At 47.4% G+C, this 21,261-nt stretch overlaps 1 protein-coding gene across 2 annotated transcripts in view; it reads left to right on the top strand.

The window, feature by feature from the left end:
- The window catches only part of NPHP4 (nephrocystin 4), a 376,954-nt gene that overhangs the window by 1,443 nt on the left and 354,250 nt on the right, over positions 1 to 21,261 (top strand). For both annotated transcript variants that reach the window (XM_088447716.1, XM_088447715.1), the window contains exon 2: positions 4,504 to 4,670. In XM_088447716.1, coding sequence (XP_088303842.1) covers positions 4,506 to 4,670 — 165 coding nt within the window. In that variant the 5' untranslated portion in view covers positions 4,504 to 4,505. The remainder of the gene's footprint in view (positions 1 to 4,503; positions 4,671 to 21,261) is intronic.

Raw genomic sequence — 21,261 nt, 5'->3', positions numbered from 1 at the left:
GACATCACACGGTAGATGAGAGACGGGTGTACAAGGCAACATGAGACAGCTACAAGTAAGCCGAATAAAAATCAGTGGATGCGAATTCACTCGCACGCTGGACGGGGAGGGGGAGGTTAGGTCTAGGCACTAGTGGGGATTTTAGGTTTAGGCACCGAGGAGAGTTAGGGTGCATGGAGGGAGAGGTTAGGTTTAGGCACCAGGGAGGGTTAGGGTAGGGGTTAGGGTTAGTTCTACTATACTTACCTACTGCTATCGGGATCTCCACTGTTGGGATGCAGCTGTTGGTATTCTGACCAGCGGCATCTCATACCCAACCCCTCTTATGATGCCCGTGGTGGGGGAGCCAGATTACTATTATTAGTATTATTTATTTTTTTATCATTATCAATAAACAATTATTTTTCTAGATGGTAGTTTTGAGCTGGGTATAGGCACAGTAATAAAAGAAGCCTGGGTATTGACAGACAGAGAGGTAAGAGGACGCAGTTTGCAAGTTTTCACTCTATAGAGATCGATTACAGACGGAGAGTTTACACTGCTTCACCTTTTACTGAAAAGCTGCTAGCAGTCAGTAAAATATTCATGGCCTAACCCCGGGCTTCAGGTTTATGTTTATCCCAAGTATTGTTAACCAGTATTTATTAAGCAACTCTTTACACAGTCAATTAGTCAAAGGGCACTTCTTGTGCTGTCAGGATTTGTAATGCAAATCTTAGAATCACAGATTTTCTGTTATTCTCACCCGTTCTAAGGGCTTATTCACAAGACACAGGACCTCATTCAGAGTCGGTCGTAAGCGGCCGCTCGGTTGTACGCATCCGATGTTTCCAAACCACGCATGCGTACGGTAAGTTGTGCGTATGAGGCTTTGTGGTCCAAAATGCTGTAGATCGTACGGCTTACGAGCAGGAAGTGGCTTCCGAGAGTTGATTGACATGAAAGGCTGTTTGTGGGTGGTGACGGGGCTGGTGGTCTGAAACCGCAGGTGTTCCTCACCCTTTTCAGGGCGTTTTAGGGGCGTATGTAAATTGCCTGCTACGACCGACATAGAAGGCCGGAAGTAGTAAAACGTCACTCTGCGAGCAGGTTAGAGGCCTGGCTGATCGTCCAGCTCAAGGTAGGGTAGGAGCTCCTGCAAGCCACATAGTACAATCGATAGTATCAAACGTAACTGATGTTAGGATTGATGTTTCTATTTTGAGCCACACAATGCAAGCAGCTAATAATCGATTGATGAGGCTAATAACACTGCTAATTGACTTGTAATTGATTCAGCTGCGTTTGCATTAGCGAATAATAAGAATAAATACATTTCATGGTGATGGCTTTCTCTATTAACATACAGCGACTGACAACGATTGACTAGATCGCTAACTGCTATCACTCGTTAGCTAGAGGAGGTGTATTGTTCATGTATGGGCGTCACTTTGGTTGTGTCCGACCGGCCATGCGATTGCTTCCTTTTTCAGTTTCTCGGTCGTTAGGTGTACGACCAAGCGGCCGCTTACGACCACCTCTAAATGAGGTCCACAGTATCTAGGCAATAAGGAGTGATTTTTATGTAGCCGTTTATCCATCAGCTCTTGCTGGCAGCTACGATAAGGCACTGTCTCAGTGATCGCTATTACTTCAATAAGGTCACGCGTGCGTAGCGCCATTTTGTGAAAATGATCACATTTGTGTGCAGAGGCTGCTATAGTTGTATTGCAGCACCCATTTCCTGCGAGAATACCTCCATAGGCACAACGCGGCTAAGGCCACCAGAAAACGGCCGGATGATGTTGGCCAGCTATGCTTTTTGGAACTTGACAAGTAGAGCCAAACCACAGTCTTCAATAAGAATAATGGGGATTGTGATCTTCCCCGTTGTGTAGTCTAATGCCGGGTACACACTAGACGATATGTGGACGTCATTTAGTCTGTACCCACTATGTCGATGTGCGTCGGCGGCGACATCGCCCATCGGACCTGCATGCTGGTCCAACGGGCAATATCGTCAGCATGGCCCCCACTGTCGTTCCATTGTTGCCGGCATCGCCAGTTGTGTATGCCGGCAACTCCGCCGCGAATGACATCGTGCTGGTTACACATTGTTTAGTGTGTACCCAGCTTAATGGATGAGATATGTTGAATATCTTATGTGTTGAGTTCTTGTTACATATACCCAATAAATAAATCATGCGGGAACTTTAGTTTCTGCATGATTATTAGGTAAAAGTGTCTTGATAAAAAGGCCCCCAAACCTTTTACCTGAACTTACCAATTTGCGTGATCAGTAACTTATAGCGAGCAAAGTAGGGGGTATATTTACTAAAGTGCGAGTTTATAGAATTGGAGATATTTCCCGTAGCAACTATTATCTTACCAAAGGTGCTAAATAAATGATAAGTAGAATCTGATTGGTTGCTATGGGCAATATTTCCACTTAAACTCGTACTGTAGTAAATACACCCCCATGGTCTCTGATAAAGATGTCGACATTGATGTTGTCATGGTTAACATGTCGATATCATTAATGTTGTCAATGACCTAATGTTGGCATTACCGCTAGGGTTAGTCTTAACGTTAGGGTTACAGAATCACAGAATTCACTAGGAGTGCCTGCATGTACAGATGGCACAGTCACCAATCAATGATTCCCAATCCTGGGGTTCAAGGTAAGCAAACCAGGGTACAGTACAGGCTGCTTTTGACCAATTGAGCACCAGGATTTTATTTTGTTTTATTTATAATAATCCCTAGTCGTTGGTGCATTGATATAAGCATCTGAGCTCTCTGACACGACGCAGAGAAACCTCATAAAAGCATGTGTATAGGGCCTGAAATGACTGCCAGCTATTAGATCTCCCTTATTAGTCATCATTCGTCTAATTCAATCAGCAAATATTAAATATAATTAACTATGAGCGTCATTTCTCTACATTTTATGGTACATAATAAAGACTATGTAGAATGTCCTCAGTAAGGTGTATGCCTCACGATATGAACCTTGTAAATCAGTACACAACCACACCAATTATAGGGATGTAGTTCCCATCTCGGCGGTCGGGATGCCTGTGCTTAGAATGCCGGAGCCGGACTCCCGCCACCAGTCAGAATCCCGGCGCCACCATCTTGACTGCTGGCATCCCGATGGTAAGTATTGGGGTTAGGGGAAGGGATAGGCTGCGGGGTGGGGAGAGAGGGCTAGTTTTAGGGTTAGGATACTTACCCGCAGGTGTCGGTATCCTAACCCTGTCGGGGAAAAATAAACATCATCTGGGGGCTCTCTGCCATCGATGGCAAAACTATCTGACATCGGCTGTTAACATCGATGTTTTGTAAACTTTGATAGTCTATGGCCTTTCTTACTCTGTAATATGGCACAGCAGCAGTACAGATGAGAGCAGTACTGACCACGGTGACTGATTCATGCTTGTACGAAATGCCGATGTTCACGCAACTGAGCGATTATCGGCTGCATGCGCCGCGATCTCACTGCGCAGGCATCAAGGTACCTTTGCGATGTTGCTCGCCGTAAATATGTAATCGCAAAGTGATTGACAGAAAGGGACAGTTTGAAGGCATCAACGGGGAGTGGTTAGAAAAGAGTGTCATGGCTGGTCAAGACCATCGCGACCATCGGGCTTGCGACGAGACCCTTGTGGTAGGGTCTCGTGGCCGTAAGCCCCAAAGAGATTTCGGCTCTAACAGAGCCAGAATCTCTCCACTGACATCACGAGTGAAGTCGGTGGGGCCGTCCCCAAACGGTAGGTGTTCTCATGGAAACGCCTCCATTTGGGCAGCCACCCCCTCCGGCCCGCCCACCAAAGGGGGCGAGCTGTCACTCAACATCGACAGCACGCCCCCGTTGGTGCGAGACCCGGAGCGATGGATTGCCCGTCGCTATCCGGGTCTGGCGCATGCGCACGACGGAGCCGGCTCACCCACCCACAGCTATAGCGAGCGGCCAAAAAGATGGTCGCGATGGTCAAGACCATCGCGACTATCGGGCTTGCGACGAGACCCTTGTGGTAGGGTCTCGTTGCCTGCAAGCCCTGGAGTGCTTTCGGCTCTATCAGAGCCGAGAGCACTCCCATGACGCCTTCGTCTGGGCAGCCACGCCCCCGGCACACCCACCAAAGGGGGCGTGCTGTCACTCACCATCAACAGCACGCCCCCTTTGTAGCGAGACCCATAGCGATGGCTTGGCCGTCGCTATCCGGGTCTTGCGCATGCGCACGACGGAGCCGGGTCCGTCGTGCACATGTGCACTGGGCCAACATCGACCCGCTTGCGAGCGCTCAGCGCTCGCGAGCGGGTCTGAATTAGGCCCTGTATTACCAAAATAAGGGAGAGGCTGCAAGACAGCGTGGACATATTAGTTGTCTTTTTAGTTTTCCACTCAAAATATAATGAAAATCTATTACATATTGCACTGGATATATAAATGCTGTCTTAAATGAATGACCACTGTTGGTGTTCTGGTTTCTCATTCTGTATCATTGGTTTGTTTTGAAGACATGTCCTTAAGAAGAGTCAGTGGAAGCAGGATGACTGAGTGGGGGAATGTCTTTGCCCTGAATCGGGTAATACCACAGCACATACAAAGGTGGAAGCATCGTTCTGCGGGCACAGTGGGATTTCAGATTTTCCTCAGCACTCTGGAAGGATTCCCAAATAAACAGGTGACCTATAGCATGATTGTCTCTTTGGTGGTTCATTGTAAATGGCTAATGCGGTCCCCGGGCTGAGATCTTTGCATTGGTAACGCCAAATTGGAAAAATGTTTGTGTGTGCCAAAAAGATCCCTCACCATTAAGAAAGTTTATTGATAAGCGTCAGCGGCTGTGACACTGTAACGTAGCATTTCGCATGCAGATACAGCCGCAGTAACGCACAGAATATAGGCATGCCGCATATCATTTTACTCAGCATAAGCTGCTTGTGCGTCCGATTCACATCACTTTGCAAATAAGATGCACCTGAAAGTAAAAAAGTCACACGAAAAGACGATTGGCGCTACCGAGTCGCACCATGGTATCGCGCAACTAGAACTGTTTAACGTGCAAAGAAGTAAGATTTATGTAGACACTTCTGTATAGTGCCACAGTTCAATTCATGTAACTATAATGAAGCTAGAGGTGGCACAAGGGATGTACACTGTGTGAATGGGTAGATGCGGGATGACAGATCGTGAGACAAGAGGTCCAGAGGGCCCTGCTCGTGAGAGCTTGCTCATGGTATACATGGAAGGGTGAGCAAGATGAGAGGAGTTGGAGAGATAGGAGCAGATGGGATGAGTGGTATTAGATATATCAGGTGGAGGAGAGGTAGGCACTGGAGAAGAGGTGGGTTTTGAGGGACTGCTTGACGGAGTGAAGGTTGAGGGAGAGTGTCTGGAAGGGGAGTATTTAGGCACTGATGCGACCGGGGAGGATTAGGAGCTGCATGAAGATAAATTAGAGACAGGAGTAGATGGTGATGCCAAGGCAGCCTGCTTGGGTAACAGGAGATTAAGATGTTGTTATCTGTGAGGCAGACCAGGGAGGTCGTTGTGGCTCCTGGCGGCGGGGATATGATTTTTATTTTGTCCATGAAGTTTACGTCTGGACGTCCAGATGGAAATGGCAGAGATGATTTTTATTGCAGATCATTTATGTGCACTTTTTGAAAGTTCTACTTTGTTTATACATTGCTGTCTATTTTAAGCTGCAACAACCAAAGTGAATGATTTCTATAGGCGGTGATTGATAATCTTTTATTGCCACAATTTACTAATAATATGTTGCTAAGACAAATGCAAAAATACTGAGCGCTATATATAAAAAAAATTATTAAAATAATAAAAACATAAATAAATGTGGCCCTGTAAAAAAAAAAAAATTGGTTATTAAACAGTTGTATGTTTATGGCTCCTTTTAGGAGAATTTGATGGGTCCCTTTTCTTTAGGCTGTGACTTTGTCCATTCATTGTTTTGTTGCAAAATTCCCGTCATCACATCATCGCTGCATCACCAGTCCCATCTTTGCACTTTAAATACCAGTAATCTCAGTTATTCTCTTAAGGGGCCATTAAAATGCCAGGGCCAGATCTCCACCCCCCCCCAACACACACCCATCCCCAGCCCAGACGGAAAAGAGGTTGGGTTATCTGAATGGGGGAACCAATCACAACTCTGGTTGGTAGAACAGCTATTATGACAGCTACAGAAAGACTACTTGGATGCCATGCAGTGGCGTGCGCATGGGGTGTCAACCTGATTAGTCAGTGAATAAACCGTGATCAGCAGACACCGATCCCGGCCGTGTACCAATGGGCGGGGCGGTGACGTTGACGGCCACTCCAATCCAGAGCATTCACGTCATCATCTGGCCCCATGGGAAGAGCTGATTGGATGAGTTGAGGGCATGGCTGCCTGGGGGCGTGGCTACACCACACACACTCCTAAAAGACCCTGCACACGCCTATGATACTATGTATGAGCTTCCAGGCATCAGGGAAGGCAGTCTGGAATACACCTCCCAGGTGTTTGTCCTGTTCCGTATAACAACACTCAATAATAATAATAATAATAATAATATTATTATAGCCTAAATTTTCACAGCAAAATAAACCATATTGGGCCTGTATTGTTTTGTCCACATAACTAAATCAGCCATGATATTTACATTTTGTGCATTACTTGGTGGATATTTCGGCGTTGCCAGTGTAATGTTTATCATCACTAGTACAAGTCATCGCTGTTTATTTAATTTAAGCTTTCCAAACATTTCATTATTTGCCATCTAGTGCTGTGATCCTACATCTTACCCAGCCACACGGTGTAAACAGAGCAGGCATTTATCACATACTAATCTAATAAATATATTTTAGCATTTACCGAGTTTCAGGTATCCTCCTGAGAAAGAAAGTGTAAGTTCATCTATCCAGACAGCGGGTGGATATTGTGCTGGACAGGATGTCATTTAGGGTTTCATTACTGCCAAAAAAATGCTAAAGTTGGAAACAATAGTGTGAAACAATAATGAATACTAATCCCTGTTTTAGTGAAATTGGAGAGTGAGAGTAAACACGGATGGAACAGAACACAAACTAACAGCTGCGCTGGAAAATCATCGCTGTTACATTTGCTGTCCCAGTGGCTAAATCAGTTCAATGATTATCATAACTATGTTTTATGCAGAGGCCTGTACAGTACAGAAATAGGCATTGAAATGTGTTTTGCAGAGTTACATCCTCTCATTAGAGTTTGTTGACTTCAGTACTTGCAGAGTTGCTGCAGTTGTTAAGAGCGGGTTACAGGTGTCCGGGGATCCGAATATCCAGCTTGATTAAAAATGAAATAAAATTAATTAAAAATGTTATTCTTTCCTATGCTCTTTGGATGGTAATGAACCAAATGCTCCTCCACCCCTCTCCCACTCCTCCATGTGGTTGGGATTCCCCCAGTCAAGAAAAATTGCCTGATGTTCAAGATATAATGAAAATCACAACAGCTGTAGTTTTAGAACCGACCAGTATGTACATATATGTCCAGGGCAGTGCTCGGTTCTTCTGCTGCTCCCCCAGGCTCCCGGACTTGCTCCCATGCTCTGGAATGGTGCCCGCATGTGACATAAAAACATTCAGCTCAGGCAGGATGGCCCTACTGCCGCATCTATTGGCTTACTGTGATCGCTGGTCCTGTATATGCTGTAATTATGATACACAATACACTTTGTATGACGCATATTAAAGCTGGATAAGTGCTAATTATGCCCACTTCATGGACTGGCCACACTCACTGTAAAATCAATCATTTGGAAACCTCCCTGTAGAAACCCTGTGTTTGTCACTGGCATCTATCATATATCTGAATTATGGAACGTTATGGATTAGTGAAGAGGGGCTTCAGGGTTGATTAAGTAAAATATAAATTAGGGTGAAAAGAAAGTGGGTACATTAAACAGACTAGTGTTGTGAGGGTAAAGGGTGCTGATGATATGAGGGTAAAATTGGAGGAAATAGGTTGGAATGGGACAGTGAGCAATAACAAACAGTAAGGAGCGCTCAGCCAGAGACCGTTGACAAGTCCAACAATATTATTATTTATTGAATCACAATTTAAAACATGTAATATCAGCACCTAATTAGCATCTGGGAGGTTTGTACACACTAATGGCCGGGACCCTATCATGGACGGATTGTGGATGCTACCCGTATTCAGGGTATTGGCTAGACCTATTACTGAGGTGCGGAGTCCCAGCGGTTTTCACCAGGGACCCTCGCAAGAAGTTATGGACTTGGCTGCGTCCGACACACAGGTCGCGGCCCTCAGGTTAGGTTTCCCTATACAGGTGCTGACAACTTGGTCGGTATACAGGAGACTTGAGCGTAGTCGACTAGCCGGGTCAGAACCAAACGGACGAGACGGTACCTGGGAGCAGACGTAAACGGGTCACAGGGAATAGCCGAGGTCAGAACCAGATAACCTATAACCAGGGGTCAGGCAGAATCAGAGTCACGAACACACCAAGGTCAGAACCAATTATCATGATATGCACAGGAACGCTGGAGTATGGTAATGGGGCCTATACTCTGGCACTGGAGTGCTCCCAGGAACTTAATTTTATAGGTCAGAGTTCAAAATTAGCCCCAATAAGCGCTTCCTATTAGGGTTCCCGTCCCTTTAAATCTTTAGCAGAGCGGCGCGCGCGTGCTCCTAAGGAGGCCGCAGCCGCCTGCACACAGCCGCCGGGGGAGAAGAGGAACAGCTGACAAGGATGCCGGGGATCTCCCGCCCGCTGTCCCACGCCAGCCAGTACTCCAGCGTCGCCGGACCAGGTAAGAGAGACCTGGATTCGGCGCCGTGACAATCTGCTACCATGGAGGGCCTCTTTCCTTGGAACCACAGCCGCTAATCGGAATATGGAGTAGCCTGATACTTTGGCGGCATTTGATACTAGTGGAACCAGCATCCTGCACAGGACTAATACCTGACCAGCTTTTTCCCGCCACCACCACCTACAGGTGGCATTAAGCGGTAATGCCGCGTATCCAATACACGATATAATGAACGATAAAGAAATCGTTCATTATATCGTGCAGTGGATATGCAATCAACGACCAGCGCTGCGCGCTCCCGCTGGTTGTTTACGTTGTAGCTCATTGCCCGAACCTACTGTCCAACCTGACGATATCGTCAGGTTGTGCAGGTTCGGGATGAGGGAGGGTACCGGCGCTGCACAATATATATCGTTCAGTGTGGGCTCAATGTCCACTGCACAATATAATCAACGATTGAACGATATCGTTATTGTTCATTATTTCGTGTAGTTGATACGCGGCATAGGAAACATGTTTTTACCAACATCCCCTGTGAGCGATTAAACCCCAGTGGACTATTTGAATACATTTAAACGGTCAGCTGACTACAGTTTCTTAATGTCTGCATCAATGATACTTTGTGTCACATAATGGCCTTTATTTGGGCAGTCATTTTATTGAGTCTATGGACTACAGCAGGGGTGTAGTCCCGATCCCGGGGTGGCCAACCAGTAAGAGGCAAAGAGCCAAAAAACAGATGTAGTCAAGTTAAAGAGCCGATAGCATGCTCGCTGTCACATTACCACCCCCCATTTTTGTGCGCACGCCTTTGGTATGACATTTGCAGGAGCATGACCTTGTATCACGAGCCCAGCACAGTGAAAATATACAAGTTACATAATCTTCCCAATATAATTTCTTTTACTGTTGAAGTGAAAGAAAAAGCCGGAGCAATATAGAAAACATTGAAAAAGCCATGTTCACATAAAACAGAAACAAGCCAGATCCACATAAAATACATATTGAAATCCAGAACTACATAAAATACATTGAGAGAGCCAGATGCACATAAAATACATTGAAAAACCCAGAGACGCATAAAATATGTTTTAAAAGCTACATCCACATAAAATACATTTTGAAATTCAGAACCACATAAAATACATTGAAAAAGCAAGTTTCACATAAGACACACTTCAGCTTCTCCATGTGTCACTTCAGCCCCTTCCCTTGCTATTACAGTCCATATTCATGTGTCATTGCAGCCCCCCATGCCACTGCAGCGGCCCCTCATGTTTTACTCCAGCCACCCCCACGAGTTATATCAAAAGCCGCACTCTGCCCCCATAAGCATGAAAGCAGACATCACCCCCCCAGCTCTCAGACAGTAGTGCCCATTATGCTGTGCCCCCCTGTAGTTGTGCCCATTATGCTGTGCCTCCCTGTAGTTGTGCCCCTTATGCAAGGCCCCTGTAGTTGTGCCCATTATGCTTTGCCCCCTATAGTTGTGCCCCTTATGCAGGGCCCCCTGTAGTTGTGCCCCTTATGCATGGCCCCCTGTAGTTGTGCCCCTTATGCAGGGCCCCCTGTAGTTGTGCACCATATGCAATGCCTCCAGTAGTTTTGTCCCTCATGCAATGCCCCCAATAGCTGTGCCCATTTTGCAATGCCCCCAGTAGTTGTGCCCCTTCTGCAATGCTCCATGTAGTTGTGCCCCTTCTGCAATGCTCCCTGTAGTCGTGTACCCTAAAGTAGTGCACCCAGTACTAGCTCCCCCTCCCCGCCCACACCCCTATAGAGAAACTCACCTGTCTTAATGCTGGCACCGCTCCACGCCGTCAGGGCTCCCATGCCGCAGTCGCTTCCGCTGCCTGCTGGATCTAACTGGTTGCAAGCAGGCACACAAGCTCCTCACATCGTCATGACGTCACCCGCGCACTACATTACTGGGACTGCTGGCCTCTGAAGTGATCAGGGGCTTCTTTAGCCTCTGATCGATTCAGACGCCAGTGTTCAGAGTTCCAGTGGGGGTCTGCCTAGCCGCGAAACGCATCACAAAAACAAAAGAGCTACATGCGGCACGAGAGCCGCGGGTTGGCCACCCCTGGACTACAGTATTATAATACATCTTTTATCCACCTAAAATTGTGGCTCATCTATGAACCGGATTACTGCCCTAATACCATACTTTGATTTTCTGGTTGGTGCTTATATGTATCAGTGTTTTTATATTATTTTATATTAAATGACCTTTAATATGAATTAGGTGCTGATATTGCATGTTTTAAATTGTGATTCAATAAAAAGGAATAATATTGTTGTACTGGTCAACTGTCTCTGGCTGAGCGCTCCTTACTGGTTGTTTGTGTTTACTGTATTATGAGGGGCAGAACCCACTTGTGAGCTGCCACCTGACACAGTTGGTCCTTGGGGCTGATTTTTAGCGCACCATAGTGTTTTTTGTATTTTGGAATGGGACAGTGAGACAGGGAAATGGCGCTGCATTTGCAGAATGAAATCTGTAAAATGAACTGCAGGGGGGGATAATTATTTGGTTTAGTTTGTTAAAGGATGCAAATGGGGTGGAAGGGGAGGAAATGTCTGGGAACATAATATGGATAGCTGGGGAGATGGAGGAAATGAGTGATGGGGAAGCATGACATGGGGAGCTGCGGAAATGAGTGACGGGGAGCATGACATGGGGAGCTGAGGAGATGGTAGCAATGAGTGATGGGAAGTATGACATGGGGAGCTGAGGAGATAGTGGAAACAGTGATGGGGAGCATGACATGGGGAGCTGAGGAGATAGAAGAAATGAGTGATGGAGAAGCATGACATGGGGAGCTGAGGAAATGAGTGATGGGGAAGCATGACATGGGGAGCTGAGGAAATGAGTGATGGGAAGCATGACATGGGGAGCTGAGGAAATGAGTGATGGGGAGGATGATATGGGGAGCTGAGGAGATGGAGGAAATGAGTGATGGGGAAGCATGACATGGGGAGCTGAGGAAATGAGTGATGGGGAGCATGACATGGGGAGCTGAGGAAATGAGTGATGGGGAGCATGACATGGGGAGCCGAGGAGATGGAGGAAATGAGTGATGGGGAAGCATGACATGGGGAGCTGAGGAAATGAGTGATGGGGAGCATGACATGGGGAGCTGAGGATATGGAGGAAATGAGTGATGGGGAAGCATTACATGGGGAGCTGAGGAAATGAGTGATGGGGAGCATGACATGGAGAGCCGAGGAGATGGAGGAAATGAGTGACGGGGAGCATGACATGGGGAGCTGAGGAGATAGAGGAAATAAGTGATGGGGAAGCATGACATGGGGAGCTGAGGAAATGAGTGATGGGGAGCATGACATGGGGAGCCAAGGAGATGGAGGAAATGAGTGATGGGGAAACATGATATGGGGAGCTGTGGAGATGGAGGAATGAGTGTTGGGAACATAATATGGATAGCTGAGGAGATAGAGGAAATGAGTGATGGGGAGCATGGCATGGGTAGTTGAGGAAAAGAGTGATGGGAAGCAAGACATGGGAAGCTGAGGAGATGGAGGAAATGAGTGATGGGGAGCATGACATGGGGAGCTGAGGAGATGGAGGAAATGAGTGATGGGGAGCTAAGGAGATGGAGGAAATGAGTAAATGGGGAGCATGGCATGGGTAGCTGAGGAAATGGAGGAATGAGTGTTGGGAAGCATGATATGGGGAGCTGAGGAAATAGTAGCAATGAGTGATGGGAAGCATGACATGGGGAGCTGAGGAGATAGTGGAAACAGTGATGGGAAGCATGACATGGGGAGCTGAGGAAATGAGTGATGGGGAGCATGACATGGGGAGCTGAGGAGATGGAGGAAATGAGTGATGGGCAAGCATGATATGGGGAGCTGAGGCAATGAGTGACTGGGAGCATGACATGGGGAGCTGAGGAGATAGAGGAAATGAGTGATGGGGAAGCATGACATGGGGAGCTGAGGAAATTAGTGATGGGAGCTTGACATGGGGAGCTGAGGCAATGGAGGAATGAGTGTTGGGAACATAATATGGATAGCTGAGGAGATAGAGGAAATGAGTGATGGGGAGCATGACATGGGGACCTGAGGAAATAGAGTGATGGAGAGCATAGCATGGAGAGCTCGGGAGATGAAGGAATGATTGATGGAGAGCTGAGGAGATGGAGGAATGAGTGATGGGGAGCTGAGAAGATGGAGGAAATGAGTAAATGGGGAGCATGACATGGGGAGCTGAGGAAATGAGTAAATTGGGAGCATGACATGGGGAGCTGAGGAGATGGAGGACATGAGTGATGGGGAGCTGAGGAGATGGAGGAAATGAGTGATGGGGAGCTGAGGAGATGGAGGAAATGAGTAAATGGGGAGCATGGCATGGGTAGCTGAGGAAATGGAGGAATGAGTGTTGGGAAGCATGACATGGGCAGCTGAGGAGATAGTAGCAATGAGTGATGGGAAGCATGACATGGGGAGCTGAGGAGATGGAGGAAATGAGTGATGGGAAGCATGACATGGGCAGCTGAGGAGATAGTAGCAATGAGTGATGGGAAGCATGACATGGGGAGCTGAGGAGATAGAGGAAACAGTGATGGGAAGCATGACATGGGGAGCTGAGGAGATGGAGGAAATAGAGTGATGGAGAGCATAGCATGGGGAGCTGAGGAGATGGAGGATTGAGTGATGGGGAGCTGAGGAGATGGAGGAATGAGTGACCGCAAGCATGACATGGGGAGTTGAGGAGATAGAGGAAATGAGTGATGGAGAGCATAGCATGGAGTGCTGAGAAGATGGATGAAATATGTATCTGGTAGAGAGCATGTAATGGGTGGTTAGTGGCAGAATAATGTAAATGTTGAGGAGAAAGGTGAGATGCAGTAAGTGATGTGGAGGAAAACGTAGGAAACTACTTCTGTGAGAAACTGAGATGAAAGATAAGATAAAATATCTAGGTGAACATTGAATAAAGTAATGCATGAGCATAGAGTGGGTAAAAGAGGAGAAGGATGAAATGGGTAGGGATCTAGAAGGATGAATGGGGTGGTGTTTGTGCTAAATGACCGGTGTCCTTTGTGTCCCTCCCCCATCAAGTGACATATATCTCACACACAGTATTTTAGGTGCCCCTTATAACCTTGTACCCTGAGGGGCTGCATAGGTTCCCCTAATGGTAGCTCCAGCCTTAGAGGCAAGTGAGGTAATGTTGGAATGGTAGATAACGTGAAAACATGTAAAATTATGTAGATAATAAAACAATAGACACTATTACAATAGATCTTAAGCTTCCTTTAATAGTGAGTTCACATCTGTCTGTACTAGTGTATATTTTAAGAGATCCTGTAACTCTGGCCCAGAGCCGGACGCTCTGAATCAGGGCCCTCCTTCTAAATTTTTAGAGCGGCCTCTTGGCCGCTCGTATAGCTGTGGGTGACCACCCACAGCTATAGCGAGCGGCCAGGAAGATGGTCGCGATGGTCTTGGACCATCGGGCTTGCGACGAGACCCTTGTGGTAGGGTCTCGTTGCCGCAACTCCTGGAGTGCTTTCGGCTCTATCAGAACCGAAAGCACTCCCACTGACATAACTTGTGATGTCAGTGGGGCCGGTCCCAGACGGTAGGCGTTCCCTTGGCACGCCCACCAAAGGGGGCGTGCTATCACTCACCATCGACAGCACGCCCCCTTTGGTACGAGACCCGGAGTGACGGCTTGCCCGTCGCTATTCGGCTCTCGCGCATGCGCACGACGGAGCCGGCTCCATCATGCGCACTGGGCCAACATCGACCCGCTCGCGAGCGGGTCTGAATCAGGCCCTATGTTCATTATGAATCTCAGACCTGCTGTTGATGAAACGCGTTGAACATGAGAGTCCTGTGCTAATTATGAGATTGCACTTTTGTCACAATTGGTAACATTGTATGTGTACTGGGTAAGCTGATCCCACAAGGTGACACTGCATTATTGGGCAACAAGTACTCTCTGCTTTGTGGAACACGGACAAAAGGAAAATTGTATTTAAATATTATATTTTTTTATATGAAACTGTCTGGACTGACTAGCAATCTGTGGTTGTCCAGAACTAAATGGTCCAGTATAACCTGTCCTATTATAGGATAGGACTTGTAGTTCCACAGCTGGAAAGCCACAGGCTGCCTAGCCCCATTCTTCATGTATCACTATTATTTATGGAGTTTGAATTGAATTATACATGTTAAAACGGTTCAAGAAATATAAAACAAAACCATTCTCAGAACTTACTGGAGATTCCACAATTTCTGTGAGTCCCCCAGGGAGGGTAGCAGGTATTTCATCCTAAACTTTTCCTGTTTTGGTTGGAAACAGTCTTTAAGCAAACATCTGTCTCACATGTTTAGGTACTAAGGGCCAGATTCAGCGATAGATGCTAAATGCACAGCGACAGCTGCTGCTCGAAAATGGGTAAAAGCAGCAGTAAGCGCCTGTAGTTGAAAAGACGCCCACTGCTGGCTTTTGTGATAGGCTGATGCGTCCTCATACTTGGGTCCAAATTCAGTTAGAGGCGAAAAGCCGCGATCGGCGATATGCGGGATGTTTCCGCCTCATTCGCCTGTTTTGGCGCAATGTTTTCGGCATGCGCGTCCTGGCTTTTCGCCCTATTCAATTGTAAAATAGGCGAAAACACGGATAGGCGAATGTAGTGAAACGCGAAACAGTTTTTTTGGGGGGGAAATCAGTTTGTACCCCGTAAAAAGCCTAACTGAGCCTGGGGATCATTATGGAAGAGTATTAATAGCCCTAATAAAAGTATTTAGTGACGTAATTTTTAGTAAAATGGCTGTTATATGCATTTTTACATAAGTGTTGGAAAATAATAGAAAGCAATGTTTGTTTGTTTTTAGAAAAATAAGTACCGCTATTAAATTTGGGGTACATGTAAATGGGTACTAATATATTTTGGTGTCTTAAAAGCGAAGATTTAAAAATATCTCAAAAATACACCTGCTGCAGTCTTAAAAACACCTGTGTCAACCTTATAGCCCCCCAAAAATACCTGGCCCACTTCTTTTTACCCATTTTCCAACACTTTTTACATTTTCGCCACAAAAATTACATGTCTTTTTTGGGGTGAATTAAGATATATTGTTTTGTAGGCGGGGAGGGGGGGTTCCTGAAGGTACGCCTGCCGTTTGTGGGCGGCCCTACTGACATCACTCGTGATATCAGTAGTGAGCTTCCGGCTCTATTAGAGACGAAAGCTCACTGGGGCTTGCGGAAGATGAGACCCTACCACAAGGGTCTCGCCGCAAGCCCGATTGGTCGCGATAATCGCGACCATCACCTGTCCGCTCACAAAAGCTGTGGGTGGTCACCCACAGCTTAGCGAGCGGCCAGGAGGCCGGGTTTTAAAAAAAAAAAAAAAAGCGGCCGCTCTGATTCAGAACGAGCGCTCGCTTTTTGCGAGCGCCTCTGTATCAGGGCCCAAGTCCCCACATGTGTACTTTAAAATATGGATTTTGCACTTATTTTCTCCTGCCTATTGCTGGAGAAACTGTTTTACCTGTTTTGCCTATGGAGTTACCGCCTAGTCGAAAACTCCCGAGAACTGAATACAGAGATACTTTGAAAACAGACGAAAAGCGCAAATCGCCGATCGCGGCTTCTCACCTCTAATTGGATTTGTCCCTTAATGTTTAAAATAAGTGCTTAGGTTTCTTCGAGTATATAGTTCCACTTGAATTTCTTTACCCACTAGGTCAGTGTTTCCCAAGTTCATTCCTAAGGGAGCACTAACAGTGCATGTTTTAAAGATCTCCTCACAGTCACCTGTAGATATTTTAAAATGTGTTAAGGCCCCCATACATCAGAGATGGATCACTGCGATCGGACTGGAAACGCTGATCCGCCGGTCGGAAATGCCGACTGGCGGACATCGATGTTACGCGATCCTTTGCAGGATCGGTGAAATTCTACATGTTAAATTTCACAAAATAAATAACCAGTTGGCGCTATTATTACCCAAAGGAGAGTGTAGAACAAATATATTAGGATCGATTAAGCAGCTGTTCCAGAGAAACTCTGCAGTTCCTCAATAGAAAGATAGCAACAAAAAAATTATATATATGGAACTGCGCTATATCAATTGCTATATGTATGTACACAAATAGAGTAAAAATTAATAATTTACAAAATCTGTAGTAAACAGTATCATGAATGTATAGGTAGTAATATAGTGTTACATAAAAAAAAAATAATATATAAGCAAGGAGCTCATGTAGAAATAGAATTAAATATCTTAAAAAACACAACACTTCCTAACAGAAAGTAGTATTTAAATTGTCCCAATGACACAAATAGATGATCCCAAAAAAAATCCTCTAATATGGAATCTATTGATACAAAGTTCCAAATATATTGCAGAGAGAGAAAAATTGTAACATCCAATTAGTAGAATTATGTGGGAAAAGACTTTCCTTTCAAATAGAAAACAATGGGCCTGATTCAGACCCACTCGCAAGCGGCTGTCCGCTCGCAAGTGGGTCGATGTTGTGCACTGCGCATGCGCACGACGGCAGGAGCTCCGTCGTGCGCATGCGTCAGACGCGACGAGCGAAGAACTTTCCTTCGCTCGTTGTGTCTGATCAAAGGGGGCGTGCTGTCGATGTTGATTGACAGCACGCCCCCTTTGGTGGGCGTGCCGGGGGCGTGCCTCCCTGACGGGGGCGTTCCCAAGGGAACGCCTACCGTCAGAAGCCGGCCCACTGACATCACTAGTGATGTCAGTGGGAGTGATTTTGGCTCTGATAGAGCCAAAATCACTCCGGGCCTTGCGGTTGAAAAACTCAACCGAAGGCTCAGGCTCGCAGTTTCGATGGTCGCGATGGTCAAGACCATCGCGGCCATCAAACTGCACGCTCGTATAGGCTGTGGGTGGTGACCCACAGCTATACGAGCGTCCAGGAGGATGCTCCATAATTATGGAGGGCGGCCCTCATTCAGAGCGTGCGCTCTGCTCAGAGTGTACGGCTCTGAATGAGGGCCAATGTCTCCATAAATATGCACTTGTACTGGTCACATAGATTCTGTTAGAATGATTGCCAAAAGTGGGTTAAATGGTTTAGAGCTGCTTACCATTGCAGCATGTATAGATGAAGTATTGGTGCCCAGTGTTCTCCCCAGGCTGTTTTCTGCGGGCGCATCGCCCGGCAGAAACAGCCTGCCGCCCGGCACTTTTCACCGCTGTGGAACGCTGGCCTCTGAAGTGACCGGAGGCTAAAGAAGCCTCCGATCGCTTCAGAGGCCAGCGTTCCTAGTGATGCACTGCGCTGGTGGCGTCATGACATCACCCGCAACGTGAGGAGCCTGCGTGCCTGCTAGTTCTAGTTAGATCCAGTCAGCGCGTGGCAGCGGGAGCAGCCAGCAAGTAAAGGTAAGTGCTGGGCTGGGGCCAGGGCCAGTCTGGGGCACTGCATAAGGGACACTATTAAACCTGGAAACACTGCATAAGGGGCCAGCCTGGGGGCACTGCATAAGGGACACTATTAAACCTGGGGGCACTGCATAAGGGGCCAGCCTGGGGGCACTGCATAAGGGACACTATTAAACCTGGGGGCACTGCATAAGGGGCCAGCCTGGGGGCACTGCATAAGGGACACTATTAAACCTGGGGGCACTGCATAAGGGGCAAGCCTGTGGTCACTGCATAAGGGACACTATTAAACCTGGGGGCACTGCATAAGGGGCAAGCCTGTGGTCACTGCATAAGGGACACTATTAAACCTGGGGGCACTGCATAAGGGGCAAGCCTGGGGGCACTACATAAGGGACCAGTCTGGGGGCACTACTTCAGCCAGGGGGCAATGTATAAGGGCAAAGTTAAACTACAGGGGGCAATGCATAAAGGGGAAAACTACAGGGGGCACTGTATAATGGGCACTTTTGACTGAGAGCCAGTGGGGAAGCAGCCTGAGACCTGTCGGGCTGGATTGGTAAGGGAGATGCCCCCTTTTCCCGGCGCGCACATAATTGCGAAGGCCCCCACCCGGCTACTTTTGGATGCCACCCGGCTGGAAAAAATTTCTGTGGAGAACACTGGAGCCATTGTAGTATTGTTGTCACTGGCTCTCATATCCGTGCTGATTGCCGGTGGCTCCATTCACATAGCCCGATGAGACCGACGTCTCTACCCAGCGGGGAACGGTGTGCGCCAGGCTCGTGTGTCAGCCGTAACTCCTGTAATTGCTTTGGGAGGATGAATGGGTGGCTGCACGCTAATAAACTTCCAAGTCCACCAAAGGTACTCTAGCGCAGAAAGATGGAATGGCTGTGACCACCAGCGAAGTGTAAGCTGGAATCTGCAGGCTTCCTAAGTGGGTCCCTGCAATCTTTGGAAATAGTTGATGTAGAGGATAAAGCAGTTCTCCTAACACATTTCTTTACTCCCTGGTAATTTCGTCAGAGGATATGATGTTAAATTTCACCGATCTGCCAATCACGATAATTTTTTGATCGTGATCTGCAAATCTGTGAAATCCAACATGTTGGATTTCACTGATCCGCTGATCCGGCATCTCTGTATCGCCGCATCACGGCAGTCTGTCACTGATGTATGGGGGCCTTTAGCTAGTGATGAATACACCTGTGCACCAACTACGAAGCATGGAAAACATGCACTGTTAGTGCTCCCCGAGGAATGCGTTTGGGAAACACGGCACTAGGTCATTGTTGCTGTGCGCTTGCTTCCCCTCATTGCTACCCTGCCAAGCTTCATCACCCCAACCTCCGCCATGATTTTTTCCGTATTATAAAGATGTAATTAAATTGATCATAAAGATTTTTCTTATTGGCAAGAATGTGCGACCCTACATGTCTGCTCCCTAACCCCATCCCCAGTAGAAGTACAGAGATATTGTTTTCCTTATATCTATGTATCTTCCCAACAATGTGCAAACCGGGTAGGAAATCGGATTCTGGGCCTGATTCAGACCCGCTCGAAAGCGTGTCGATGTTGGCCCAGTGCACATGCGCACGACGGAGGCGGCTCCGTCGTGCGCATGCGCGAGACCCGGATAGCGACGGGCAAGCCGTCGCTCCGGGTCTCGCTACAAAGGGGGCATGCTGTCGATGGTGAGTGACAGCATGCCCCCTTTGGTGGGCATGACGGGGGCGTGGCTGCCCAGACGGAGGCGTTCCCATGGGAACGCCTACCGTCTGGGGCCGGCCCCACTGACATCACAAGTGATGTCAGTGGGAGTGCTCTCGGCTCTGATCGAGCCGAAAGCACTCCAGGGCTTGCGGCAACGAGACCCTACCACAAGGGTCTCGTTGCAAGCCCGATGGTCGCGATGGTATTGACCAAGCCCAAAAGCACTCCCACTGACATCACTTGTGATGTCCGTGGGGTCGGCCAAAGAGGGCGAGCTGTCACTCACCATCAACAGCACGCCCCCTTTGGTGCGAGACCTATAGCGACTGCTTGGCCGTCACTATACGGGTCTCACGCATGCGCACGATGGAGCTCCCTCCGTCGTGCGCATGCGCACTAGGGCACCATCGACCCGCTTGCGAGCGGGTCTGAATCAGGCCCACAGTCAGGAAGCCGACGGTCGAAATGCCGACCGCCGGCTTCTCGACTGTCATATCTCGGCAAGGTACTAATGATAGGCGTCAACATCCCGACGTCTATCATTAGCCCTACGCTGCAAGAGACCAACGCCCGGGACACACCGAACGAAGGCAAGCCGGGCGGCGGCAGCGGACAGCCGCGGGGGGGGGGGTAGGGTTAGGGGCTCTTGAGGGGGACTTAGGGTTAGGCACCCCTGGGGGGGAGGTTAGGGTTAGGCACTTGGGGGCGAGGTTAAGGTTAGGCACCCCTAAAGTAGGGTTAGAGAGGGGGAAAGTTTAGGGATAGATTAGATACTTATCCTGTCGGGATCTGGTCCTTTCTAGCTTCCGGCGTCGGTATTACATCCGCCCGGCTGACGACTGGTGGGATATAATACGATTCCCTTGTAATGTCAGTGCGCAGTACAAGAACAGTCTGCAAAGCTCCCTATAAGCTAGCAGGGAGTAGAATCCGTTTGGAATATGAAGCACAAATTAACAATCCTGTTTTATGACTTTTATCAAAGATTTATAGTGATCCTTGTAGACAATGTAGAAGGTGACTAGATCGCAATATATTAATATCCTGTGAGATCCTTGTTTTGATAGGCAATTATACAGATGTGATCTCATTCAGTCAGCATTTTTGCGCCATATGGCACAAGACACTATTAGGAGTATATTTACTAATTTGAGAGTTTTTAGAAGTGGCGATGTTGCCCATAGCAACCAATCAGATTCTACTTAGCATTTAACTAGCACCTTCTAGGAGATAATAGTTAGAAACTGATTGGTTGCTATGGACAACATCTCCACATATTAAATACTCTCACTTTAGTAAATTTACCCCTTCGTACGACTTAGATGCCCTCCATGG

The sequence above is a fragment of the Taudactylus pleione genome, unplaced genomic scaffold (genome assembly GCF_031769625.1).
Source record: "Taudactylus pleione unplaced genomic scaffold, aTauple2 ptg000437l, whole genome shotgun sequence".
NCBI lineage: Eukaryota > Metazoa > Chordata > Amphibia > Anura > Myobatrachidae > Taudactylus > Taudactylus pleione.
Note: the sequence above shows the minus strand (reverse complement) of the source record. Positions and strands in the feature narration are given on the sequence as shown.